A 24,571-nucleotide genomic window follows, 5' to 3' on the forward strand; every position below is an offset into this window, starting at 1 on the left:
GACTAGGGGGCACAGCCTCAAGATAAAGGGGAGGCGGTTTAGAACGGAGTTGAGGAGGAACTTCTTCACTCAAAGGGTGGTGAATCTCTGGAATTCTCTGCCCGTTGAAGTGGTGGAGGCTGCCTCGCTAAATATTTTTAAGAAGCGGGTTGATGGGTTCTTGATAAGAGAGGGGATTAAGGGTTATGGGGAGAGGGCGGGAAAGTGGAACTGAGCCACGACAGATCAGCCATGATCTTATTGAATGGCGGGGCAGGCTCGAAGGGCTAGATGGCCTACTCCTGCTCCTATTTCTTATGTTCTTGAGTCTTCTTGGAACTGCACTCATCACGGTAAGTGAAAAGGATTCCATCATAAACCCTGCCTGGGTCTTGTAAATAATGGAAAAGCTTTGGGGAATGAAAAGGCAAATTTGCAGCAGAACATCTAGCCTCTGGCCTAGAGTCATTCATGGCACAGAGGGCAGCCATTCAGCCCATCGAGGTTATGTGAGCTCACTGCAGAGTAATCAAGTCAAGACCACTTCCCTCCACAATCCCCATAGCTGCAACTTTATTTCATTCAAAAGCCCATCCAATTTTCTTTTGAAATTATTGATTCTTTCCACTTCCACTACCCTCATGGGCAGTAGGTTATAATTACCACCATTTGCTGCATAAAAATATACTTTCACATATCTCCCTAGCATCTCTTGCTCAAGAACTTAAATCTGCGTCCCCTAATCCTAGTGATGTCAACTAACAGGAGCCGTTTTTCCCTGACTACCTTATCAAAACCTGTCATAATCGTGGGCACCTCTATTAAATCTACCCACAATCACTTTTGCTTAAAAGAACAATCCCAACTTCTGCAACCTATACACGTAGCTAAAATCACTCATCCCTGGAACCATTCTATTCAATTTCCAGAGTACCTCTGAAGGATCTTTGCTTCCTTCCGAAAGTGTAGTGACCAAAACTGGACATAATAGCTGGTGGTTAACCAGAACTTTTTAAAGATTCAGCACAAATTTCCTGCTTTTGCATTCAATATATCAATTTAAGCTCAAGATCCCATATGTTTTGCTAACAACTCTCTCAGTATGTCCTGCCATTTCAAAGATCAATGTACATCTAGTCCCACTGTTCCTGATCTTGAGAACTTGCCTCTCCCTATCCCGTCTGCCAAAATTCATCATGTCACACTTCTCTATCAAATTTCATCTGCCACTTGTCTGCGCATTCTGTTAGCCTATCTTCGTCCTGTTGAAAGTGATTCACAATATCCTCAGTTTGCCACTCCTCCAAGTTTGGTGTCATTGGGAAATTTTGAAATTTCATTATATTCCATGATACAAGTCATTTACATGTACCAAAAAGAGCAATAGCCCTAGCACTGACCCTTGGGGAACACCACTATGGGCACAGTATTTATGTGGCTGGTCCATAATTTAAAGTTTGGTCAATGGTAACCCCTTCCAAGATGTTGATGGTGGGGTATTCAGCAATGGGGGTAATCCCATTTAATGTCAAGTAGAGGTGGTTAGAGGTTGTTGGAAATGATATTGACATTTGTGTGGGGCACATGTTATTTGCCATTTATTAGCCAAACCTGAAAGCTGTACAAGTCTTGCTGCTGTTGCGACCCCTGTAGAGACTGAAAACATGTTATAAAATGTGAACTTCCAATTAATAACTGAAAGGTTAACACGACAAAATTTCAAATTTTTAAACTCCAGAACTGTCTTTACACAATGGGCTTTCCTGGAGACTTCTCTCTCTAGCAAAAGCTAGGCAAGTTATCCAGTTTTGTATTAATTCCTCACAAAACTGGTCTTTCCAGCTCGAGAACAAGCTCTCATGACATTACCAGGTGGTGACCTAGTCTTTTGTTGTCCACAGCTGCTCTCCATCGCCCTGATCTCTTGGCAGACTAACCCACCTGCCTGTGATATTCAGCGGTATTTTAGGAAAGCCTGTCACCAGATTCTTACAATGGCTTCTTCTGCACCCTTCCACTTGGCAACATGAATCACATGGACTTTAATATTTTGCTGCAGTTTGGAGACCCAAAGTCTGTCAGTGAGCGTTACAGTTGCTTTTGCCATTATCTGCAAATGTGAATACCCTGCACCTTCCACTCAGTAAAATAATCTAGAAACGGTCTTCCTATAAAATTAATATAATATTTACAGCCCTATCAACCAGAACTGTTGTCAGACAGACTAACAGAGGTCACATGACTCTTGCAATTTTATTCTAATTTTCCAAGATCTTATAAACATCATTATTGTTACAATGCATGTGGGCATCATCTGTTTTCCTACCTGGGTTGAAGAACGAGGATCCTGGACTGAGATGATTAGCCTCCAACAACCACAACCATCTTCCTAAGTGCAGAGTTGCCACTCCGCCCCCTCGCTCCCACCTCAACCAATTCTCACTAACTTCAATTTACTAGGGCTCCTTGACACCACACAAAGGCAAATTCAGCCTTGAGGTCAAGGACATTCGCTTCATCTTCGTAATACAGCTTTTATCCATATTAGAACTAAAGCTCAACTGAAATCTGGAGTGGAGCCCCTGGCAGAATCCAGATGCAGTAAGAAGTCTCACAACATCAGGTTAAAGCACAACAGGTTTATTTATAGCAAATGCCACTAGCTTTTGGAACTGTCTGTTCCTTCATCAGGTAGGTGGGAGTTCTGATCACAAACAGGGCATATAAAGATACAAATTCAATTTACATGAATATTGATTGGAATGTGAGTCTTTACAGCTAATCAAGTCTTAAAGGTACAGATAACATGAGTGGAGAGAGCATTAAGCACAGGTTAAAAATATGTGTATTGTTTCCAGATAGGAAAGTTAGTGAGATTTTGCAAGTCCAGGCAAGTTGAGGGGGTGACAGATAGTGTGACATGAACCCAAGATCGCAGCCTCAATTGGCAGCTGTATGGTAATGGAGGGAGCACTCGTGAGCGCGCGAGAGAACGAGAGCGTGAGAATGAGACCGCAGTAGGGAAAGGGCTAATAAATTTTGTACCTAGCATGCGTCACAAACGTAACCCTTTCTCATGGCTGATCTCCTTTAGTTTATGCTATTCCTGGCAGTAATATAAGTTATTTGTTCATGTCTTACATGCTTTAACTCATTTTTATAAAGACAGATAGTCTAATGTGGCTGTTATTTTGTAGACTTTGTAAATTTTACCTATTTGTGTTAGTTGGACATCGTTACGCAGATGGTAGTTTATGATACCGGCTTTTGACGGCTGCTGATGGCAGATCGCGATACTGGCTTTTAACAGGACAAGTCCTGCTGGGATCACACAAGTAACTTCAAAGACAGGGATATGGATGCCGGTACTGCTGCAGAAGTGGTTTCGAATCATGACTGGATTAAGCCTGCGTCCTGACTGCAGGACTGTAATTCCTGATTAACTCTGGGGCTGCATCATGACCCAGGAAGGAAGACCGAAGGTCTGGCCGGAATTGGAACTTTGAATCGTGATTACTACTGGAGCTCATAGTGTATAAATGCCCACTTGTGTTTGTGTTCTATGAGAAGTCTGATAGTCTGGACTGGAACCAGTTTCTCCCAAAGCTTTGCAATAAAAACCACTGTATTTTGACTCACCAACAGTCTCAGAGGTATTATTTTACCTACAACATTTGGTGCCGAAACCTGGGATCTGTTTGTGGACTCAGGTTGAATGGCCACAATCTGAGTACTGGAAGAGATCACTGAACTTAATAGGGTGAGTCAAACTACAGTGGATAAGGATTTTTGATGAGAGATTGTGTTGAGAGTTTGTGAGAATGAAAGATGTCTGAACTGAACATAAACGGTCAAGGAGGCACTTGTCTTTAAAACACCCAGTCTTAGACCAGTTAAGAGGGGAAACCCCCATGCGATGGTCAGGAGTTTGAAGTGGGTGTAAAAGACTGGAGAAAGGTGCCTTGAGTGTGATGTTCAGATGTGAGTACGAAAGAGACCGTCACCAATCACCGGAATTGAAGGAAAAGCCGGCTTAAGTTTAATAGTGTAAGCTTTATAGTGCAAGTTTACAAGTGTAAGCGGTGGTACGGAGGGCACTGATCAGCCCTGACAGGTATTACCGGACTCTGATAAGAGCAGCCTAGGGGTGGGAGAGCGAGAAGGGAGACTAGAAGGCTCCAGGTGGTCAGTATAAACTTATCTGTATTATGACGGGATCACAAGGACAGTGGGGAGCCCTGGGATCCCTGATGAATGAACATATAACTGAGAGGGACAGATTCATTGAACGGATGACAAAAGCAGGTGGGACTAATCTCATCCGTTAGACCAACAACAAAAACGGTGGGAAAATGAAAAGAAAGACAGAACTAAGAAAACTGGAGTTCTCTTAGTTCACCAATTGGCCAGATTAATTGAACAAGTCTCAGTCTCGGATGAGAAATGGGCCGACGACAAAGCAAAAATCAAAATGTTAGAATTACGCAGTAGAGAACTAGAAAAGAGAAACCAAATTTTAGAGGACTCTGGCTGGGGATCCTTGCCTCCCTATAGGTTGGCCATAAAACCCACAGCACCTGCAGGAGACTTCGACCCTGATAAAAAGTACAGGTCTATAATCTTGCTCCCATAACTTGGGGCGGGACACTACAGAACCCCACTGCCCGATATAAACCCTTTACCCCAGGAGAAAGACAACAAGTTTTGGCTTCCCTGGGAAAGCTCCAGCTCCGGAGTAACAATAGCAAATTTTGGGCAGAACTACACATCGTTCGGGTTGGACACCAGTTACACTTGCGGGATATACACCAACTGGTACAGGCCGCTTGCCCACAGGACAAGTGGAAACTAATGGGTGACGGGGCAGACCAGGCTAACGCCGTCGACCGAGCTTGGTTGGATTACCAAGGCGGAAGGTGGACGTATGTGATAGAGACAACTGCCAAGATTGATGCAATGGTGGAACCATTTAATCGGTTTAAGGCAGAGGTCCAACGAGTCTTAGGCAACGCACCAACCAACTGGTCCAGAATTACCAAAACTAAACAACAAAGGAGTGAAGAAGCTTCTGAATTTGGGGAGCGACTCTTTAGAGTACATCAAGAATGTTCGGGAGTGCCCGAACCTGCCCGAACAGATAGTTCACTAAAAAATCCTTAAAATGGGAATTCTTAGTACGCAGAACTATGATGAATTAGTAGATTGGGCATCTGGAATTAAAGATGGACCACATGAGAGACCCTAAGGAGAAATCTTAGGTTTTGTATTTCAGTGTGTTTGTGGGATCTGGTTGCTTGTTGAATATAAGTGGTTGTTGTATTAGACTGCGAGCAGGAGTTGTTTGTTCTTGTGGAGTATTTATTGCGGCAATAAATGCAATGCTTTACGCTTTGTTTTAACTTCAAAGGGGCTGAGGAAGTGTTAGAACTTTTAAATTTTAAGTGTAAGATTTCTTGAATTTACTTCTGTTTTGAGTTTAATTACAGTTTGGAAGAAAGAAGAATGAAGGCAACTGTTTGAATCCATTTTCTTTGTTTCTTTCAATGTGTTATTTACATCCCAGTTTAGAATGTTGGATTTGAATAAAGGACAATGTGGGATGAATGTTGGAAGCTTCCATGTGTGTGTTTAATAAAGTAGTTGGGATGTTTATGTTTTTGTTGTTTTTAACGTTTCAATGTTCTTTCCCTAGTTGTGATTTTACAACAGTGGGTTTGATACAGAGTTTAAGTAAAAATTGGAAAGTAAACTGAACTTTCAAAGTCAAGGTATATAAATTGAAGTTTGAAATAACCAGTTTGAATTTTGAATAATCCTGGGTTCAAATTTTGTTAAGGGATTTAAACCTGGGAAGGAACCATGTGCTCTTTCCTTTGTCTTGAAGAAATCATTTGAGACTAAATTAATTCATTTGGCTCCTAGCCAAAAGTATTTTTGTGTTTTGTTCTAAGTAGATGGTTCGTGAATGACAAGCAAGATTGTTTATCACAACCTGGTGATAATTGAGACTTGAAGAGTTTGGTTCATCAGGTTTTCTCCTTGTTAATTTTCGAATTAGTTCCTGACATTTAACTGATAGAATAAATTGAGTGCACAAAATAACCAACTTATAAATGGGAAACTGCCTGAACTTATGAGCGGTAAATAAGTTTAATTTTGACAAATAAAAGGTAATGGAAATAAAGTCTGCATGGGTTTTGTGTTTCAAAGAGGGATGTGTTGTAACATGTTCTCAGTTTGTGATGTAACCATTTGAATGTGAAACAATGTTACAAAGTAATATCTGTTTGTTTTGTGACTTTCCTATACTGAGTAAATGTTATCTGTGGTAATCCTCATGTTCACATGTAAAGTTTGTTGATTCAATGTATGTAAATGCTAATATGTTTTCTGAAAAGCTAAGGACTCTGGAGAGTGTCAATGATTTTACATCTGATGATGGGATTTTTCCAGTACTTAGTTATTTGGGGTTATAAGAGTTAAAATGCTTAAAGGGGGACAAATAAACCATTTGTGCAAGTTATGTTATTCATACATAAATTGGTAGAACAGAATGATGGAGGAGTTTCCTCTATAATTTGTTAAAAAGGAAAACTTCCAACTTTTAACTTGTACTTTAGTTACATTGTGTTAATTCGGTCATAAAAACATAGCATGTGTATGCTAGGAGATAGATTTTGAGCTGTGACTGTGGAAGTTTAAATCTGAAATGGTAACTGTGACAAGAGGTGTTTATTATGCAAATTTGGATCATTTTTAAATGACGAATACTTTGGAGAGTTAAACCTACCTCTTCAGCACTTCTTGGGTGCATGACCCTCCAAAATCCAAATTTGAATGTTATTTCTTTTTGCGTTTGTATCAATGATTTATTATTGTCCTGTGCATAATTCTGAACCTAAAATGATGTTTAGAATATGTGACTATTTGTGTTTGTAGCATATTGTTGTCTGTAACTTCTGGAATATGGGGATGTATTATTACTGTGCATGCCAATGTCTCGGCCTTGCTTGACTGTTGAGTGACTGGGGAATTCCTGACAGACACTGGTCCTGAGCTTGTGATCTGTCATGCTTCACATTTAGGATGAAAGGGGGATATGTGACCTGTGTGCCTCCAACACCTACAGACATGGCCATTGGGGACATACCCAGAGATCGGTGTGGCAGCACCTGACTAGACTCTTATCAATCAGGGGGATCAAGTCCTGATAAATTGATTAGCAATGACCAAAAGGGGCACGAAACCTAACCAAGAACAAGTTACAGTGATGGTGTCCATCGCCAGCAATGACCAGCAGTTGGAGAGCCACCACACCCAAGAAGGGCAGAAGGAAAACCAAAACCAGAGTGCCAAGCCAGACCAAAGAACTATAATACAGAGGACAACCCAGACCAATGCACAGATAAAGGCCAGTGTTTGCTTAGGTACTTGCTGGTCACTCAAGATTAGGTCAAGTTCTTGTATTGGACTTGAACTTTGGTATTTTCCAGTAAGATAACTTATTGTTGGTTGAGTGGGTGCCTATTGATTGTGTGGGCACAAAGAACCCCAAGTTGTCTCTTGTTTTTTAACTGAGTGTGGGCCCATAAGCTGGTAGCATTTGGCTTTGAATTGGTCATGCGGCCATGCTTGGCTGGGCCCAGACCAAAAGGGGGGAGTGCAGTAGGGAAAGGGTTAATGGATTTTGTATCTAGCATATGTCACAAACATAACCCTTCCTCATAGCTGATCTCCTTTAGCTTATACTGTTCCTGGCAGCAATTTAAGTTATTTGTTCATGTCTTACATGCTTTAACTCTCATTTTTATAAAGACAGATAGTCTAATGTGGCTGTTATTTTGTAGACTTGGTAAATCTTACCTATTTGTGTTAGTTGGACATCGTTACACAGATGGTAGTTTACAATACTGGCTTTTGACAGCTGCTGATGGCAGATCGTGATACCAACCTTTAACAAGAAGAGTCCTGCTGGGACTCACTAACAGTCTCAGAGGTATTATTTTACCTACAACAAGCACGTGCGCGCGAGGGGCAGCGCAAGGTGGGTAAGACTGGGAGAGAGGGACAGGGGGGTGCAGACCGGGAGAGAGCACTACCAACGTAAAATGTCTTAGACAAGTCGGCACCTTGCAAACCAGATCTGAATTCTAAATATACTCCTTTCAAGAACCATGATATACATATACTTTTCCTTCATCAAAGTCATTCATGTAGTTTGTAAATAGTTGTGGCCCCAACAATGATCCCTGCTGCATTTCACTAGTTACAGTTTGTCAACCTGAAAATGATTAATTTATTCTGACTTTTTGCTTCCAGTTTAGTTAATCAATCCTCTATTCACGCTATTACAACACCCCATGCCAGGTGTGGTAGCCGTTTATCTGGTGCTTTCTCAAATGCCTTTCAGAAATTGAGCACTTTTTGGAAATCCAAATATACTGAATCTACTGGTTCCTGTTTTCCCAACCTGCTTGTAACATTTTCAAAAAACTAATAAATGTCACACACAATATTCCTTTCATTAAACCATATTGACTCTGCTCAATTACATTATGATTTTCTAACTGTCCTGCTACGACATCCTTATGAATAGATTAAAGCTTTTTCCCCAATGACAGGTGTCAAGCTAACTAACCTATAGCTTTCAGATTTCAATCTCCCTTCTTTCTTGAATAGAGGTACTACAACGGCATATTTTAAATCCACTGGGAGTTTTCCAAATCTAGGGAATATTGGAAAATTACGACTAAAGCGTCCACCATTTCTGCGCTCACTTTTTCTAAGACCCCATAATGCAGGCCATCAGGAATATGGAACTTATCAATCTCTGGCTCAATTGGTTTTCTTATTACATTTTCCTCTAGTGATTGTTTTAAGTTCCTCCTTTTTGTGACTTGATTTTCTACTATTTTTATTGGGATGCTTTTCATATCTTTTAACCTTCCTCATCAGCCATTTCTAGTAGTAATAAACTTTCAGAAGCACAGTCAAGAAAAAAATTTTAATAAAGAAGTCCTATTCTCAAAGCTTCTCAGTGAAAGATATAATCTCCCAAACTCAGATTAGTCAGTTACTGTTTCTTCATGATCACATTTTCTCTTCCACTAGCACTATAAGTGGTGTTTAGTTTTTCCTCTTCTGTGTATTGAGGCTCCATTTCCCACCATTTCACTGATGAGTTATACTCTTCATCCCTTAATCAAATCAAAATTTTCAGAGTTTACTTCTACACTCTGCAGAATTGGCTCCAGACCAAATTGCTACCTGTAGTACAAACCCAGAGAATTACAATTTACCAACCATCAGTGATGATTGTTTCATGTTAAAGTGATTTGTAATTGTAGAGCTGTAAAACAGGATAAAACCTCAGTATGATTTATTCTTGATAAAATTCATTCATTTAAAATACATTCAGCAACATTGTTATGACTAATTCCTAAACATTGTGATTTGTCACAACAGCAAGCGAATGATAACCTTTAATTCTTCACATGAAGAATTTCCAGATTACCCATTGAGGGAGTCATGGGAGTAAAAACTTGGTATTCATCCAGCAGGGAAAGATTTGAAGAGGTGGAACTTTTTTTGCAACTGCTTCACAAGCACAACCCTATCATATTGTCAGTGACCACGAAGCATATTGGACATAATATGCTGTTCGTCCACTGTCATCAATGAGGATCTCATCACCATTAGTCATTTTGAGGCTGGTTGCAGTGTGTCCGAAGATGACTGATCAGGCAAATTCGGGCACGGAATGTCCTGGCACATACTGGACAGACTCATGTAGACACTGTAGTTGTTGCGCTGGTGGCTCTGAACTTGTGCAGCTTGCGCTTAAGTTGTGCTTCAGCAATACACCTCACTTCGTAAGCATGACAGCTTTTGTGGATGAGGCAGCGCCAGGTACGATGGTTTTGTGCCAGCAAATTTGCTGATGACACCAAAGTTGGAGGTGTGGTAGATTGTGAGGAAGGGTGTCATAGTTTGCAGGGAGACTTAGACAGGTTGCAGAGCTGGGCCGAGAGGTGGCGGATGGAGTTTGATGCGGAGAAGTGTGAGGTAATTCACTTTGGTAGGAATAACAGATGTGTTGAGTATAGGGCTAACGGGAGGACTTTGAATAGTGTGGATGAACAGAGGGATCTAGGTGTATGTGTACATAGATCCCTGAAAGTTGGGAATCAAGTAGATAAGGTTGTTAAGAAGGCATACGGTGTCTTGGCGTTTATTGGTAGGGGGAATGAATTTAGGAGTCGCAGCGTCACGTTGCAACTGTACACAACTCTGGTGCGGCCGCACTTGGAGTACTGTGTGCAGTTCTGGTCCCCACATTACAGGAAGGATGTGGAGGCTTTGGAGAGGGTGCAGAGGAGGTTTACCAGGATGTTGCCTGGTATGGAGGGGAGGTCCTATGAGGAGAGACTGAGGGATTTGGGGCTGTTTTCGCTAGAAAGAAGGCGGCTAAGAGGGGATCTTATTGAAACATATAAGATGATTAGAGGTTTAGATAGGGTGGATAGTGATAGCCTTTTTCCTCGGATGGAGAAAGCTAGCACGAGGGGGCATGGCTTTAAATTAAGGGGGGGTAGTTATAGGACGGATGTCAGGGGTAGGTTCTTTACCCAGAGGGTGGTGAGGGATTGGAATGCCCTGCCTGCTGCAGTTGTAAATGCGCCTAGTTTGGGGGCGTTTAAGAGATCCGTGGATAGGTTTATGGATGAAAAGGGATTGGTTTAGATTAGTGGGTCATTGTTTTTTAACTGGTCGGTGCAACATCGTGGGCCGAAGGGCCTGTTCTGCGCTGTAATGTTCTATGTTCTATTTCCTAGGTGGTCATGTCTATGTCAAGCAACTTCAGGGAGGCCTCGAGTGTGTCTTTGAAATGTTTCTTCTGCCCTCCATGTGAGTGCCTTCCAGCAGAGGGTTCCCCAAAAAGGAGCTGCTTGGGTGTGCGCTCGTTTGACATATGGGTGACATGACCAGCCCACTGGGTCTCCTCTCTCATCAGCTGTGTGTGGACTGATGGTAGACTTGCTCTAGAGAGAACTTCAGTGTCTGGTACTTTGTCTTGCCATCTGATGCACAATATTCTGCGAAGACAAGTCATGTGGAAATGATTGAGCTGTCTTGCATACCTTCGATACACAGTCCACATTTCACAGGTGTACAGGAGGGTAGAGAGTACCATGGCGCTGTAGACTTTCAGTTCTGTTGCTGGGCTGATTCCTCGACGTTCCCATACAGTGGAGCGCAATCTACTGAAAGCAGAACTTGCCTTTGCAATTCTGCAGTTAACTTCTGTATCAATAAATCACTGCTTGGGAGAGGGTGCTGCCAAGATAAGTGAACTGGTGCACTGCCTGTAGTTTCTGCTCTTTGATTGTCATTATGGGTTCTGTGTACAGAACATAGAAAAACTACAGCACAAACAGGCTCTTCAGCCCACAAGTTGCGCCAATCATATCCCTACCTACTAGGCTTACCTATAACCCTCAATCCTATTAAGTCCCATGTACTCATCCAGAAGTCTCTTAAAAGACCCTATCGAATCTGCCTCCACCACCACCGACGGTGGCCGATTCCACTCACCCACCACCCTCAGTGAAAAACTTACCCCTGACAGCTCCTCTGTACCTACTCCCCAGCACCTTAAAAAAAGCACATCAATAGTCCCGCGAACTTTGCAGAAGCCACACTGTGACTCAGGAAGCAGGCCCAGCTCCAGATGAGTGACCAGATGATTTAGCAGGACTCTTGCGAGGGGTTTTCCTGCGATGGAGAGCAGCGAGATTCCTCGGTGGTTGTTGCATACTTGCCAATTGCCCTTTCCTCTTGTAGAGGTGTACAATGGAACCATCTTTAAGTTCCTGAGGAATGGATCCTTGCTTCCAAAAGAACTGGAACAACCAGGTGAGCTTCTCGGTAAGTAGAGGACCAGCAGCTTTGTAGATCTCTGCGGGTATGACATCTGGGGCTTTGCCACTGGATAGCTGGCTGATAGCTTTCGTGACTTCGGCTACGACCGGTGGGTCATCCACGGTGCTGTTGATATCAACCTGGGGAATCTTGTCTATTGCCTCATTGTTAATAGATGACGGTTGGTTGAGGATGGCTTCAAAGTGGTCAGCTCATCTCTGCAGGATCTGAGTCCTCTCTGTAATGAGAGTTGTACCATCTGTACTCAGGAGGGGGAAACTCCCGAGAGATTGAGGTCTGTAGAGAGTGTTGAGGGCTTCACAGAACCGTTTCAAGTCATTTCTGTCAGCATATCCCTGTATTTCATCTGCCTTGGCGCTCAGCCAGGCATGCTGCATTTTACACAGTTTATTTTGGACTGTCCTGCAAGCACTAGTAAAAGCATTTCTCTTAGCAGCTGATGATTGGTCATTCTGACAGACCCGATGAAGATGGTGCTTTTCAACAAGTAGAGCCTGTATCTCTTCATCATTCTCATCAACCAGTCATGCTGCTTGCAGGTAGAGGGCCCGAGCATCTTCAGTGCAGATAGCGCTGCCTGCGAGGTGTAGGTCAGCAAGCTTGATTTCTAAGTCTTCAGCCAGTGCTGAAGCTATGCTGGGGTTCTTTAGCTTGGCCACATTGGTTCTTTTCATAACCTTGCTTTCTTGTGGTTGCCTCTTGAGTCTGATGCACAGGCTCATTTTGGAGACAATGAGCCCGTGATCTGTCCAGCAGTCAGCACCACACATGGCCTTGGTCACTCTGACATCCTATGTGGCTTTTCTCCTGACAATGACATAGTCAATAAGATGCCAATACTTGGAGCGGGGGTGCATCCAAAAGGTCTTGTTACAGGTAGGCAGACGGAAGGTTGTGTTGGTGATGAGGAAGTCCTGTGCTGCACAGGTCTTCATTAAGAGTAGGTCGTTATTGTTACACTTGCCCACTCCATGCCTCCCTATGACCAGATTGCAGAGTCACATCCTACTCTTGCATTGAAATTGCCAAGCAAGATCAGTTTGTTGCTACTGCTCACTGCTGATAGTAGGGCGTTTAGTTCTTCGTAGAACTTGTCTTTCATCTTGTCAGGGTTGTTCATTGTGGGGGTATAGGCGAATGGGTGATCAGGGTGGCTTGACTTCTGTTCTGTAGTGGAAACTGTAATGTCATAAGCCTGTCGTTCACATCCTTGGGTAGGCTATCAAGTTTCTGAACAAGGTAACTCCTGACGGCGAATCCAACTCCAGCATCATGACGCTCATTGCTGCTGCGAGAAAAAGTATATCCACCTCCAGTTTCAGTCAACTGACCTATGTTGGCAAAACGAGTTTCACTCAGGGCTGCAATATCAATGTTATATCTTGCAAGCTCTCTGCCAACTAAGGCTGTTCTTTTCTCTGGTCTGTCTGCTGTAGGGTTGTCCAAAAGCATGCGCACGTTCCAAGTGCCAATGGTGAGCGGTGTCACCTTGTGTTTTATTTTGTTTGTTCAACCGCAAGAAGGGATCCCCGCCAGCCGCGGTAAACTGACCAGGGTGTAGTGAAGCAGGCAATGTTTTGGGCACCTTTTCTCGCCCCTTCCTCATTCTACGGAGGTGAGCAGTGCATTCCTGCTCAGTCACCTGGGTAGACGCCGAGTTTCACTGCTGCTTCGGTCAGCGGAAAACGACCATTACCAAAAGCTGCCTGTTTGCAGGTTCGTGACTACAGTTCCAGTGTATCCACACCTGCTGCTTCGTCGCTCGCCCATCGACACAGGACTTCAAGGGTTGAACAGGACACTGATGATGATAATGATGGTGTCGAGATTAGCGCTTGATTTGGATTAAAGCGAGGGAGAGTTGCGCAGCGTCAGCCTCACTCTCTCTTCCTATGGCAGAGAAACACAGCAGTCCAATATGCTTTAAACATGATTCGCTTTGGGATCGATAGAAAGTCACATGGAAAGGACTAAAAATCTCTTCAGTGTGACAATACAAAACATCAAGACTGTGTTCAATAACACATTTTCTTAGGCAAGTTGTCTCAAAATCTTTTTGTAACTTCTATTCGCATTGTGCTCCTTTGATACTGGCTTGCTTGCATGGCATATAATACCTCACTGTTAGCTCAAAAGATAAGGTATGAAACAAACAGATCTTCAAATAAAATACGAATCTAACCACCTAGCTATCAAAGAATTGAGCCTTCAGTGGACTGTATTTCAATTCTATCAATCAGCTATTTATCAGGTTCAGAAACATTGCAAGTCTGGTGGTTTTTAATGCAAAAACACCATTTTGACAAATCTATCAAAGGTTTTCTTCTGATGCATCATGTGATGCAACCTTTTACAAAGTGCAAATCATTTATATTTTATGAATACTTCTAGGGTTCTCCTGTAGACATGGAATTTTTTTTATTACAAAAAACAGATAAGTTAATAAAATTAATGAGGGTTTGGAATGCACTTTTTTTTCCAAGTAGTACTGCACTGGATTCTAACCTCCCTAGCTTCTGATGAAATAGGTTCGAATGTCCTTACTATAGAAAATGAAGTAGGCAGCAAATAACAGCCCTGGGATCAATTCTCAGAATTAAGCTTTACCAAAATCTGAGACCATACAGTTTCTGTTAAGTTGCTTGCCTTCTCTTTGGTTGAAGATTGGTGTATAAATCACAAAGATGGTGAGGCTTTAAAGAAAAATAAGTAAATGCCAATTGAGAAGATTTATCAACAACGTTGCATCTATATAATGCCTTTAACTTAGAAAAACATTCCACGGCATTTCAAAATAGTATACTCGGATGAAAATTAACACTGGATCAAAGGTGATATTAGAAGAATAACTAAAAACTTGGTCAAAGAGGTGCACTTCATGGAATGACTTGAAGGCGCTGAGGGAGGTGGAGAGGTTCAGGGAGGGAATTCTGGAGCTGAAGGCCGACATGGCTGAAAGCACAGTCATCAATGATGGGGTGAAGGGCTCTAGAAGTATTCGCAAGGCTTAGGGGCTTGTTTTGGAGGACTGCAAAATTGTCGGATGGTTGTAGCACTGGAGAATAATACAGAGATAAGGAGGGGCAAGGTCACAGAGATTTGAGCATCAAGATAAGAATTTTAAAACAGATGTTTGGGCCAACTGCTAATTGCAGTTAGCGAGATCAGGGAAGATGGGTAATCACGACATCATGCACGGTAAGATACAAGTTATAGAGCTTTGGATGAGTTGAAGTTTATGGAAGCAAGAGATTGGAAGACCAATCAGAAAAACTTTGGAATGAGATGTTTGGTAGTGGCAAAGCCATTGATAATGGTTTTGACACCAGATTATTTCTTATGACCAAAACTCTAGATGTAGTTATGTAAGAACAGAATCAACTTCATTTATTATGTCTATTACAACAGCACCTTCACCTTCCCTCTCCTCTCCCTTGGAGCTTTCATACCTTCATTACTCAATTTCTGTAATCCTAGGAGTAAGAGTAGCTATTACTACACCTTCTTACAGACCAGTCTGTCAGAATCATTATGCAACATCTCTTAGACACTGACCGCTAAATAAAATTTGAACATGAATAGGTAAATAGGAGCGAGTAAGATTAGGTTTGTGAATGGAACATAGCCAAATCATTCTACTCACCATCTATGTTCAGCATCATTTTCCACATGGCAGGTCTGACAGACTGATGGAAACCAAACCATACTTCTCTACCCCCACCCAATGGATGGTCATATCCTTCAGGTGCAGAGAAGAAAGAGCGTCCAACAGGGGTGTACCTATAATAAAACACAGAACACAAATTAAGACCATAAGCCTAGGGTCTTATACACTACTTGCTGCTTACATATTCAAGAGATGAAATACAGCAGGAGGCCCTGGATGAGTGAATAAGGCGCTTGGTAAAGAATCTTTTAAGATCACATGGAATTATGCTGAAGAGATGAAAGAATTCTCAACATTTTGGCCAAAATTTCCATTTCAAATATCAACAAAAACAGAACTACTCATCATTCATTTCATTGTTATTTGTGCAATCTTATGATGTGGAGAATTGTTGCCATATTATCTGACATAATAGGGATTGGATTTTAAAACATTTAGTTTCATATGAAGAATTCTAGGACAATTCAGAAGGAGGAGATTGTGACAAAATGTTCAATTTGGTTCAGTTATTTGCTTTTTTTCTTTAACACTGAACATATTGCAAAAAACAAGAACAGTCAGTTATTGTTGGTGTTTTCTTGATGGCTGTATATCACTTATAATATAGATCGGCTAACATTTGTATCTTTGAACAAGGCAAATATTTTCATAGTTTGGAACTTGGAGGATGACAATACACAACACTGTCAGGGATCTGACTTCTAGGCAATTTGGCATAGATCGATGAAGCAAACTCTCTTATCCAATTCCAAAATTCTGGGCCATAGCTGTCCTGAGAACTGATTTTGTTTGGCAGCAGTGTTGGGAATGAAGCTGTAGGGGAGGCATTTGGAGGACGGTTGTGGCGCAGCCAATGTTTCTTTATAGTTTCTTTGACAGGTAGCAACGCAGAGGAGAGCATGTGATTGAGTTACATTTGGCTGTGTGTTTAGCAAATAAGTTATTCAATAAGGAGACAAAGCTGGAACGGTGACTCTGTCATAGTATTTCACACAAAGGAAAAGGGGTGACTGTTAAAGATCAATGTTATATTCAAAGGCAGCGCAGTTGAAACATGACTGCTGTTTGACATCGAAAAGAACAGCATGTATATTGTTTATACTGGATGCCAAAACGTTTGTCTACAGGTTTATAAGCTCAGCTTATATCTGATTTGCAGGATCTATTCAATCCATTTTGTGAAGGTGAAGGTACTTTGCCAGTAAGCTAGCTCAGTGCCAAGGGCTTGTTGCTCAATTTCTGGATCTCATTATTTTAGTATGTATTGGGTTTGCAGACCATTCTGATTCATAAGGAACATGGAGTCTGCTTATTTTTGTAATAGTGTACAATTTCTCTGCTTTTTACACAAGCATCTGTCTAGTCTGAATTTGCTGTTCAGTACCATAATTGAACCTTAACAACAAGGAACTTATTAATGGACTAGTTTGTTGTATTTGAACCAAGTACCAGAGGTAGAAATACAATACTGTATACTAAATCACTGTACAAAGTTCCATTTGGACAGTGATTCTCCATTAGATTAGTTGTTTAAATTTTATACTCACATTTAAAATGTTAGTGTATGGGAAATAAATACATATGTCTTTCAGTTATATCATTAAACTGAAACCAGATTTAAATGCATATTAAATTGAAAGGAATGGTAGGAATACTTTTGAAACATTGAATCAAATTTGATTACAAGATCAAACACCAATTATCACAGTACTCTACAGGCGCTGAGCATTGAAACTTTTGCAAATTAATAACCAAAGCTTATTTTAATTTCCATTAACATACTCTCAGAAGATTTACTTCTAAAATGTTTAACAAGAGCAAATGAAACATTCTTCCATTTGTCAAGGTTTAAAAGTAATTGAATGCAAGATAATTGCAATTTGCAGTGTGGAACACCAAACACTTCTCTTTGGATGCTGCAGCCTGAATAATGCCTGCTCATCAATTTAACAGCACAGCTTGCCAACAAGCATTTTGATGAGTTAATAAAATTTCAGTTTGCAGTATTCTTGAATTTAAGCATTACATAAAATCCACCGCCACTCCATAAAAATAATTCCAATCAAAATGAAGCACATCATATTTCTAGCTTACTTACTGTTACATACATTGCAAGTCATCACTTTTCACTGCAATCTTTCTTGTTATTTGATGTTTAAATGTACTAATAACAACAATTTGTAAACCCAGGAGAAACTAAAATTGTTCAACTAATTAACTTTGAAAGGAAACAAACAAGACATCAGATAAAACGTTAGAGCAATCAGAAAAGCTTAAAGAGAGCATTTCAAAATCATCTTGGTTCAAATAATACCACAGCGGCAACAAAAACCAACAACATAGTTTTATATTGAACCTAGTTGCAAAAGGATTAAGACAACTTCATTGCCTTACATTTTGATAGTTAGAGAATTATATTATTACAAGAAAGTTAACTTATTTTGTTGGATCTTCACTCTTGTGGAGATGGCGGGGAGGGGGAGCATTCATCACATTGCTAGGTTACTATGGATAGTACCACAAAATCAACATCCTGTTTTATCTTTTTTACATTAGGCTGTAGCTCAAGTAACCTACTCTTTCTAATTTGTAAAAATGCAGAGTGTTTTCTGTGATCAATTTGTCTCCCTGCAGAAGCTAAAAGGCGTGTACAAAAAGCTGTATTCACCTGCAACAGAACTTACCAAAATGGAAAGAATTGTGCAGCCCAGGGTGCAATCTAGCCCAGGTTGAAGGAATTGACTTTTCTTTGCATTAGTTGTAAATTTCTAAAGTTCTGGCAGCATTATGTACAAGTACATAATTTAAATGAAGAACTGTAAGTATTACAACACAGGCTGCCAATTTAATTCAGAAGCAATTGTGATAATAAATTTTGCAAGTTTAAGTATTCAAACTGATCCAGTAGGGAGTAGGTCCGAGGCTAAAGTACAGCATAAAGAGATTTCTATATCAAATAACAGATCAAGTACATAATATCTGTTCTGGATGTCACTGTGATCAGTGTAAACAGTGACCAAACTAATGACAACTTATGGAAGGATATGTTGCAATGATGAAGGAACCCATATTGCTTTTACAACACCTTAAACTCGATTCTGAATTCACTTTTATTTGTATTTCCATTTGAGATTTTGCTCTTCTCCACAGAAAACATTTCATTTGTCTTGTCAGGCAATATGTGACTATGGCAATAATTTGCCCCGCATGATTCATATATATTATGAACCGTGCCAGAAATATATTACATTATCTGGGTCCCCAAATTCCAATGATATCCTTGATCTTCTATAACTTTGTTGGGACACTGACAAAACCTCAAGTTAAGGTGGGAAACAGGAGGGGACCCCCCCCCCCCCCGGCCGCCGCCCACCGCCCGCCCGCCCAGACTTCCAGGTGCTGGTTTTCACAAGCCTATCCTGGAATGTTTGACTTGCATCTGACCAATGCTGTAGTAAAATTACATTTTCTTAGTTATATTAGTTTATAGTGTGGTAGCCAATATTATACAAATAAAGCAAAGGGAGGGAAGTTGTGTACTGCCAACACGAGATACTGATGAGCCTTATCATACATATATGCATGAAAACAGCTTACAAAGCAGCATAGGCAGAAATGAGGTGAACGAAAGATAACACTTTCCTGCCTTTTCACATGGGGTGTATTTCATTCAGATTTAGGGAAACAAAGGAAAGAAAAAAGCAGTACAACATTCCCAATAATAATAATGGTTTATGTGACTACTCTTAGTGGATTAGGGAATTGGAAAACAAATCAAGAGCTTAGTAAGAATTTTAAGTTGATACTTACTTCATGGAGGGAAGGTGTCGTAGGACAACATCAACAGCATGTACAGGATTTGTGCTGAGTGGTTTGTCTAGGTCCAATCCGGGCAGCAGCTCTGGCATACTACGACCTGTCAAAACTTCATGCAGCAAGTGCCAGCTCACTCTTGAAACAAATTTGATCGACACCCTAAAAATTCGGTCTTTTCCTTCTCCTGGTAACGTCACCTCCAAATCCACCTTCAAAAATAAAAGTTGTAAACCAATCTTAGAACATTCCTTCATGTACACATTTTGCTAAAGAAGTCAGTTCACTTAAAAAGCTAATTATTCACTAATGGCAAATTAGTGAAAATCATCAGGGTCTGCAGGGGTTTTCATGTGAAAATGAGTTTGAGTACTCTATTCCATTTCAGATCAACAGAATAAAACTACAACAATTATAATGATGTTCAATTTTTGTCTGTCTTCTATTTTTTGGGTCGGTTGGTGGATTTATTTGGTGGCAGAGGCTGGGGCACACTGTTGCGAATGCAAGACTTTAATAAGATGATTATGTTTATTTAAGGTAAAGCAAAACGTTCCAGAATCAGGCAGATGGTGAAGTCATACCCTGAAATGTGCTCCTGGGATTTGGCTCTCTGGGGACAGAGATCCAGGTTGAAATTCATAAAAACTCAAGTGTCAGTTTATAAACCGTGACACAAAAGAAAGGTAGCTAGTCTTGATGGATACAGACTTGCAGCCTCAATCAGACTTAGAGGCCCTAGAGAGAAAGAGGTGCCGCTCAGAGGGAGAAACAGAGAAATTTTACCTGCAAGAGCCAGATGCTGGTAATGTGAACTTAGAAGATAGAACAGACAGTACCTTTGGAGATTTTAAAACCAAGGAATCACAGAGTGGATCTTGCTGCTGTAAGTCAGTTCGAGTATGCTGAGAAGATTGAAAGAAGGGATTCTAAAAAGGAAGATGCACCCTGACTTGGCAGGGAGAAGACAGCCTGCCAAAACATTTGGAGTGATTTGAACTTGAATCTACAGGGTTACATATCCACACAGAGCATGAAATTATGACAGGTCGTAATGTATCTTGTTTGTGTGTTAACCTCATTAATAAAGCAGTACCTATTCCGTAGTCTAGTATATTAGTTCAAATACAAACATGTGTGATAACATAGTTAATAATAAAACATGTGAACACACATTTGTTTATTTTGCATTGATTTTGGTTGTTTGTTACGCTAAAAGTTTTAAGTGTGCAAAATCTAATTCAGTCACAGAAAAACTCTCATCTCTTTTTAAAAGCCAATGGTCTCTATGGGGATAATAACACAAAGGCACGAGCGTGCAGAGGATTGGAGGGTGCAACATGTATGTGGCTGCAGTGGCAGGGTGAGATGGAGCTGATGGAGAAAAGTAAGTGAATGGTAAGGGAAGTTCACCAGCAAGTTACTCTGGCTGATGGATGAGTTGGGGGATGGCATGTGAAACATAGAACGGAATGGCATAGGAAGGAAGAACGGGATGCGGATGAGATGACGGGGATAGATATATAGCATGGAAGCTTAGAAAAAATTATTTACAGGGAGGCCACTTTTTTAAATAAAAAAAGACATAAATAGTGAAGAACCTGACGAAAATCAAAACAAAAAAAATTGGAAATACCGGAATCACGAAAAGAAAGCAGGGGTTGCGGTAGGTTGAGTGAGATGAGGAACTGGATAATAACACCAATTTAAAAACATAATAGGAGCAGGAGTAGGCCATCTAGCCCTTCGAGCCTGCCCCACCATTCAATAAGATCATGGCTGGTCTGAAGTGGATCAGTTCCATTTACCCACCGGCTCCCAATAACCCTTAATTCCCTTATCGATTGCAAATTTAATTGCAAATGTTTTGCTAGTCTCTGTTAGTGTCAATCAGAAATCTTTGTACTTAGGAACTATCATATTGGTGCAGTAGAGGTGCTTTAAGTTGGTGCCAAAAGCATATTGCTGAGACGGAATTGACGCAGTTCATCTTGTAACTGGCTGTGCTATACTGGACCTGGGAGTATTTGTAGCTGGGAAGGTTTCCCATTTAGAGGATCAACAAATTTCAGGTTGACCAGCACAAAATTCACAAATAAAAATATGAGTGAGGGACATGTCAAAGAAAAGTACGTCTTTTCGATATTGAAACAACCAATACAAGTCTGTGTTGAACACTAAGGGAAAAAATTCAGAATGGTAAGAAAGTAGAGGCAAGGTGGGGGGCACAGGGGCAGTGGTGGAGCAGAGAGGCCAGGGAGGGATCAGAAAGCAAAGTTGAGAATCTTAAAATCACAATATTTTCTTGATCAAGAGCCAAGCATTAGTCCTTATACCACAAGTCAGCAAGCACAAGGGCGATAGGAGAATGGAAATTAGTGTCTGCCTACATGTGAAAACTAAAGCTTTAACTTCACATGATAATTCCTGATGGCAGGTGTAGATGAGAAACAGGAGTGAAATTCATATCATGCACCATAAAAACACATTCGAGATGCAACTCAATGTAGAAAGATTGATTAGAATTAATGAAAAAAGGCACCATCTGTTCAGCAGCCATACTGACATCTTGCTCAGTTGACCATTAAATCAGAGTTTTTAAAATAATCTTTTGAATGAATTAATTTGGTTACTAGTGAAACAGTGAGAAACTGAAAAAAACTACAAACAAAAGTTGATAATGTTGTGATTGAGACCTGAATGCTCATAAAGATGATTTGCAAGCTACCAAAACCTTTAGAAACTTATACGCTCAATGTTTACCTTGATACATGCATTCCTTCTCTGACACAATCAAGACCACCAGTTAAAATAAGCACACTCACTGACCATGCGCGTTACCTGCTCCATACAAACTGCATTCGACTTAACCTCTGGTAGTTATGAACAAGTCCATTATTTAGAGGTTGAACAGGTAATAACTTTCTTTAAATTAAGTTGAGCAGCTCTTACTCCAGTTGTGCTGACGGGAATGGGATCTGCAGTGTAGAGACTCCTTTTCCCATCATAGACAGGTCTTCTTTCTCCAAATATCTGAACTTTAAAATGCTGAACCATAGAGTCGACCACTTCCCTACAATAAATACAGAATGACCAGTGAGGAATGGAGAAAAGTACTAGAAACAAAATAATCAAATTTCAACATGTTATTTATTAAATAAAGATAACTGAGTATGACTTTTCAATTCCACCCCCTCACCACTCACCTAATAATGAACAATTATAGGTGTCCTTATATCGGGGGGATTATCTTACGACTACAGTTCATGACAGAATTGATAATGAGTATTAGTAATGCTACTGAAGCCCAGTGTGGTTTTACAGCTGGAAAGTCTACAATTGACACAATCTTCTCAGCCCAGCAGTTGCAAAAGAAATACCAGGACCACAATGTATTGCCTTCATTGATCTAACCAAGACAACTGACAACGTGAGCTGCTGGAGAAAACTGGCTGTCCTCCGAAACCGCTCGGTGTGATCTTCTCTTTCCATGATAAAATGATGGAAAAGGTCAGCTATGAAAGGACAACATGAGTCCTCTGAGATTGCGTTCTGGAACCAACATGCTTTGTTAAGTTTTTCTCTATTGTTGTCATAAGCCTTCAGCTCACCCACTTAATAGTGCTGATGGAAAGATGATCAGATTGTCAGCCTGAGGATCCAAGACAAAAACTCTCAGAGAGTTGCTCCAAGCTGAACATATCACACTAGCATCCTGAAATGAGTTGCAAATGGACAGACTCTCATGCCCATAAAGAGTTTAGTTTGATCATCAACATCAGGAAGATGATCTTATCTTGATCAAAGGTGTCCATCCATCAAAGGATATTTACAACTGACACTGAAGACTGCATGCCGATTGTCAATGGTCGTGATCTCTGGAGGCTGACTATTTAGAGGAGCACTGGAGGAGATCGGCAGAAATGGGAACTTCAGCTGGAGGAACAGAGGGTCCAGAGAAAACAAGGCTGACAATTCTTGTACCTTCTCAATCTACTGTTTTTGTAGCAAATGTAGCAGAGATTAGCATATCCAAATGTAGCTCCAGAGACACACCACACAATATTTAGTGGCACTGTGGCTAGCACGGCTGCCTCTCAGCGCCAGGGACCTGAGATCAATTCCAACCTAGAGTGACTGTCTTTATGGAAACTCGATGGGCCAAATGGCCTCCTTCTGCACTGTTGGGATTCTATGGTTAATACAGATTTGGCCAAGCCATTGCCTCATGAGACAGAAAGCTGCCAAGATTGAAGTCTAATGAGAAGCATCTTCCAACTGGGTTCTACTTTACTTTCCCACAGGTGCACTTCTTTTAGGTGATAACCACAAGTGGTTATCTAATCAGTTGTTTACCATTCTAGAACCCTCAATACCATTCCAGTTGAAAATAGCTAACCCAACACTGACCACCCAAAATTGGGGCTTCTTATTTTATACTACCATGTGAATGTGAAGGGAGTATATTGTTTCTATAATTTCCTGCAGGTTAGCCCATGAAATGTTTAAAGGATAAGCTTCTTCATGACCTCTGCCCTGCTTGGGAACACCCCAAGCAAAGTTAATCTATTACCCAACTGACTAAAAGTTCCTTTTATAAAATGGGGCCTCGTTCCAACAGTTACATCATCCGACTGCTAATGGATAAAATTCTTTCATTTAGCTTATAACCTGCCAAAGCAGAAACTGTTCTAAATAGAGTCATTTAATTAGCTGCACCAGTATGGATTACTTTACAACACTACACCTTCGTCCATTCATTTTATCAGATTCTGTTTATCATTAATCTGACAGGGCAGATTGATACTCAGGGCAAAAAAGCCTATTTCAATTTTCAGCAGAAAGTTGGCAGGCTGGTGTTCTTCAACTCTATTCTTCTCAATGATCCTCAATATAAAAGGAAACAAAGTATGCCCTGTACTTCTTGTTCCAGGGGACGAACAAGCTGTCAAGTCAACAAGCCTCACCTCTCTTGATCCCTACAGACCAAAGATCTCTCCACTGATCCAAGTCCAGCATCTTGCACGCATCAGGATAGATCATATGATTACCAACAGTAACGGGAAAAACAATTTATACTGCACAAGAAATGTGATTTGATTAGTTGGCAATTGGACTCTGCTTAGTAGAGGTGTTTGAACAGCTCAAAGTCATTGAGTTAGAGTATGA

General features: G+C 40.8%; 1 protein-coding gene across 3 annotated transcripts in view; it reads right to left on the reverse strand.

Annotated features, from left to right (window-relative positions):
- The window catches only part of LOC145357810 (protein argonaute-3), a 158,376-nt gene that overhangs the window by 64,950 nt on the left and 68,855 nt on the right, over nucleotides 1–24,571 (reverse strand). For all 3 annotated transcript variants that reach the window (XR_013889371.1, XM_080211327.1, XM_080211328.1), the window contains 3 exons: nucleotides 22,355–22,475; nucleotides 19,400–19,614; nucleotides 15,566–15,702 (listed from right to left, as the gene is read on the reverse strand). Coding sequence is in view for 2 of the 3 variants with exons in the window: in XM_080211327.1 (XP_080067453.1) it covers nucleotides 15,566–15,702; nucleotides 19,400–19,614; nucleotides 22,355–22,475 (473 nt within the window). In the remaining variant the exon portion in view is untranslated. The remainder of the gene's footprint in view (nucleotides 1–15,565; nucleotides 15,703–19,399; nucleotides 19,615–22,354; nucleotides 22,476–24,571) is intronic.

The sequence above is a fragment of the Carcharhinus amblyrhynchos genome, chromosome 24 (genome assembly GCF_965287045.1).
Source record: "Carcharhinus amblyrhynchos chromosome 24, sCarAmb.v2.hapA, whole genome shotgun sequence".
NCBI lineage: Eukaryota > Metazoa > Chordata > Chondrichthyes > Carcharhiniformes > Carcharhinidae > Carcharhinus > Carcharhinus amblyrhynchos.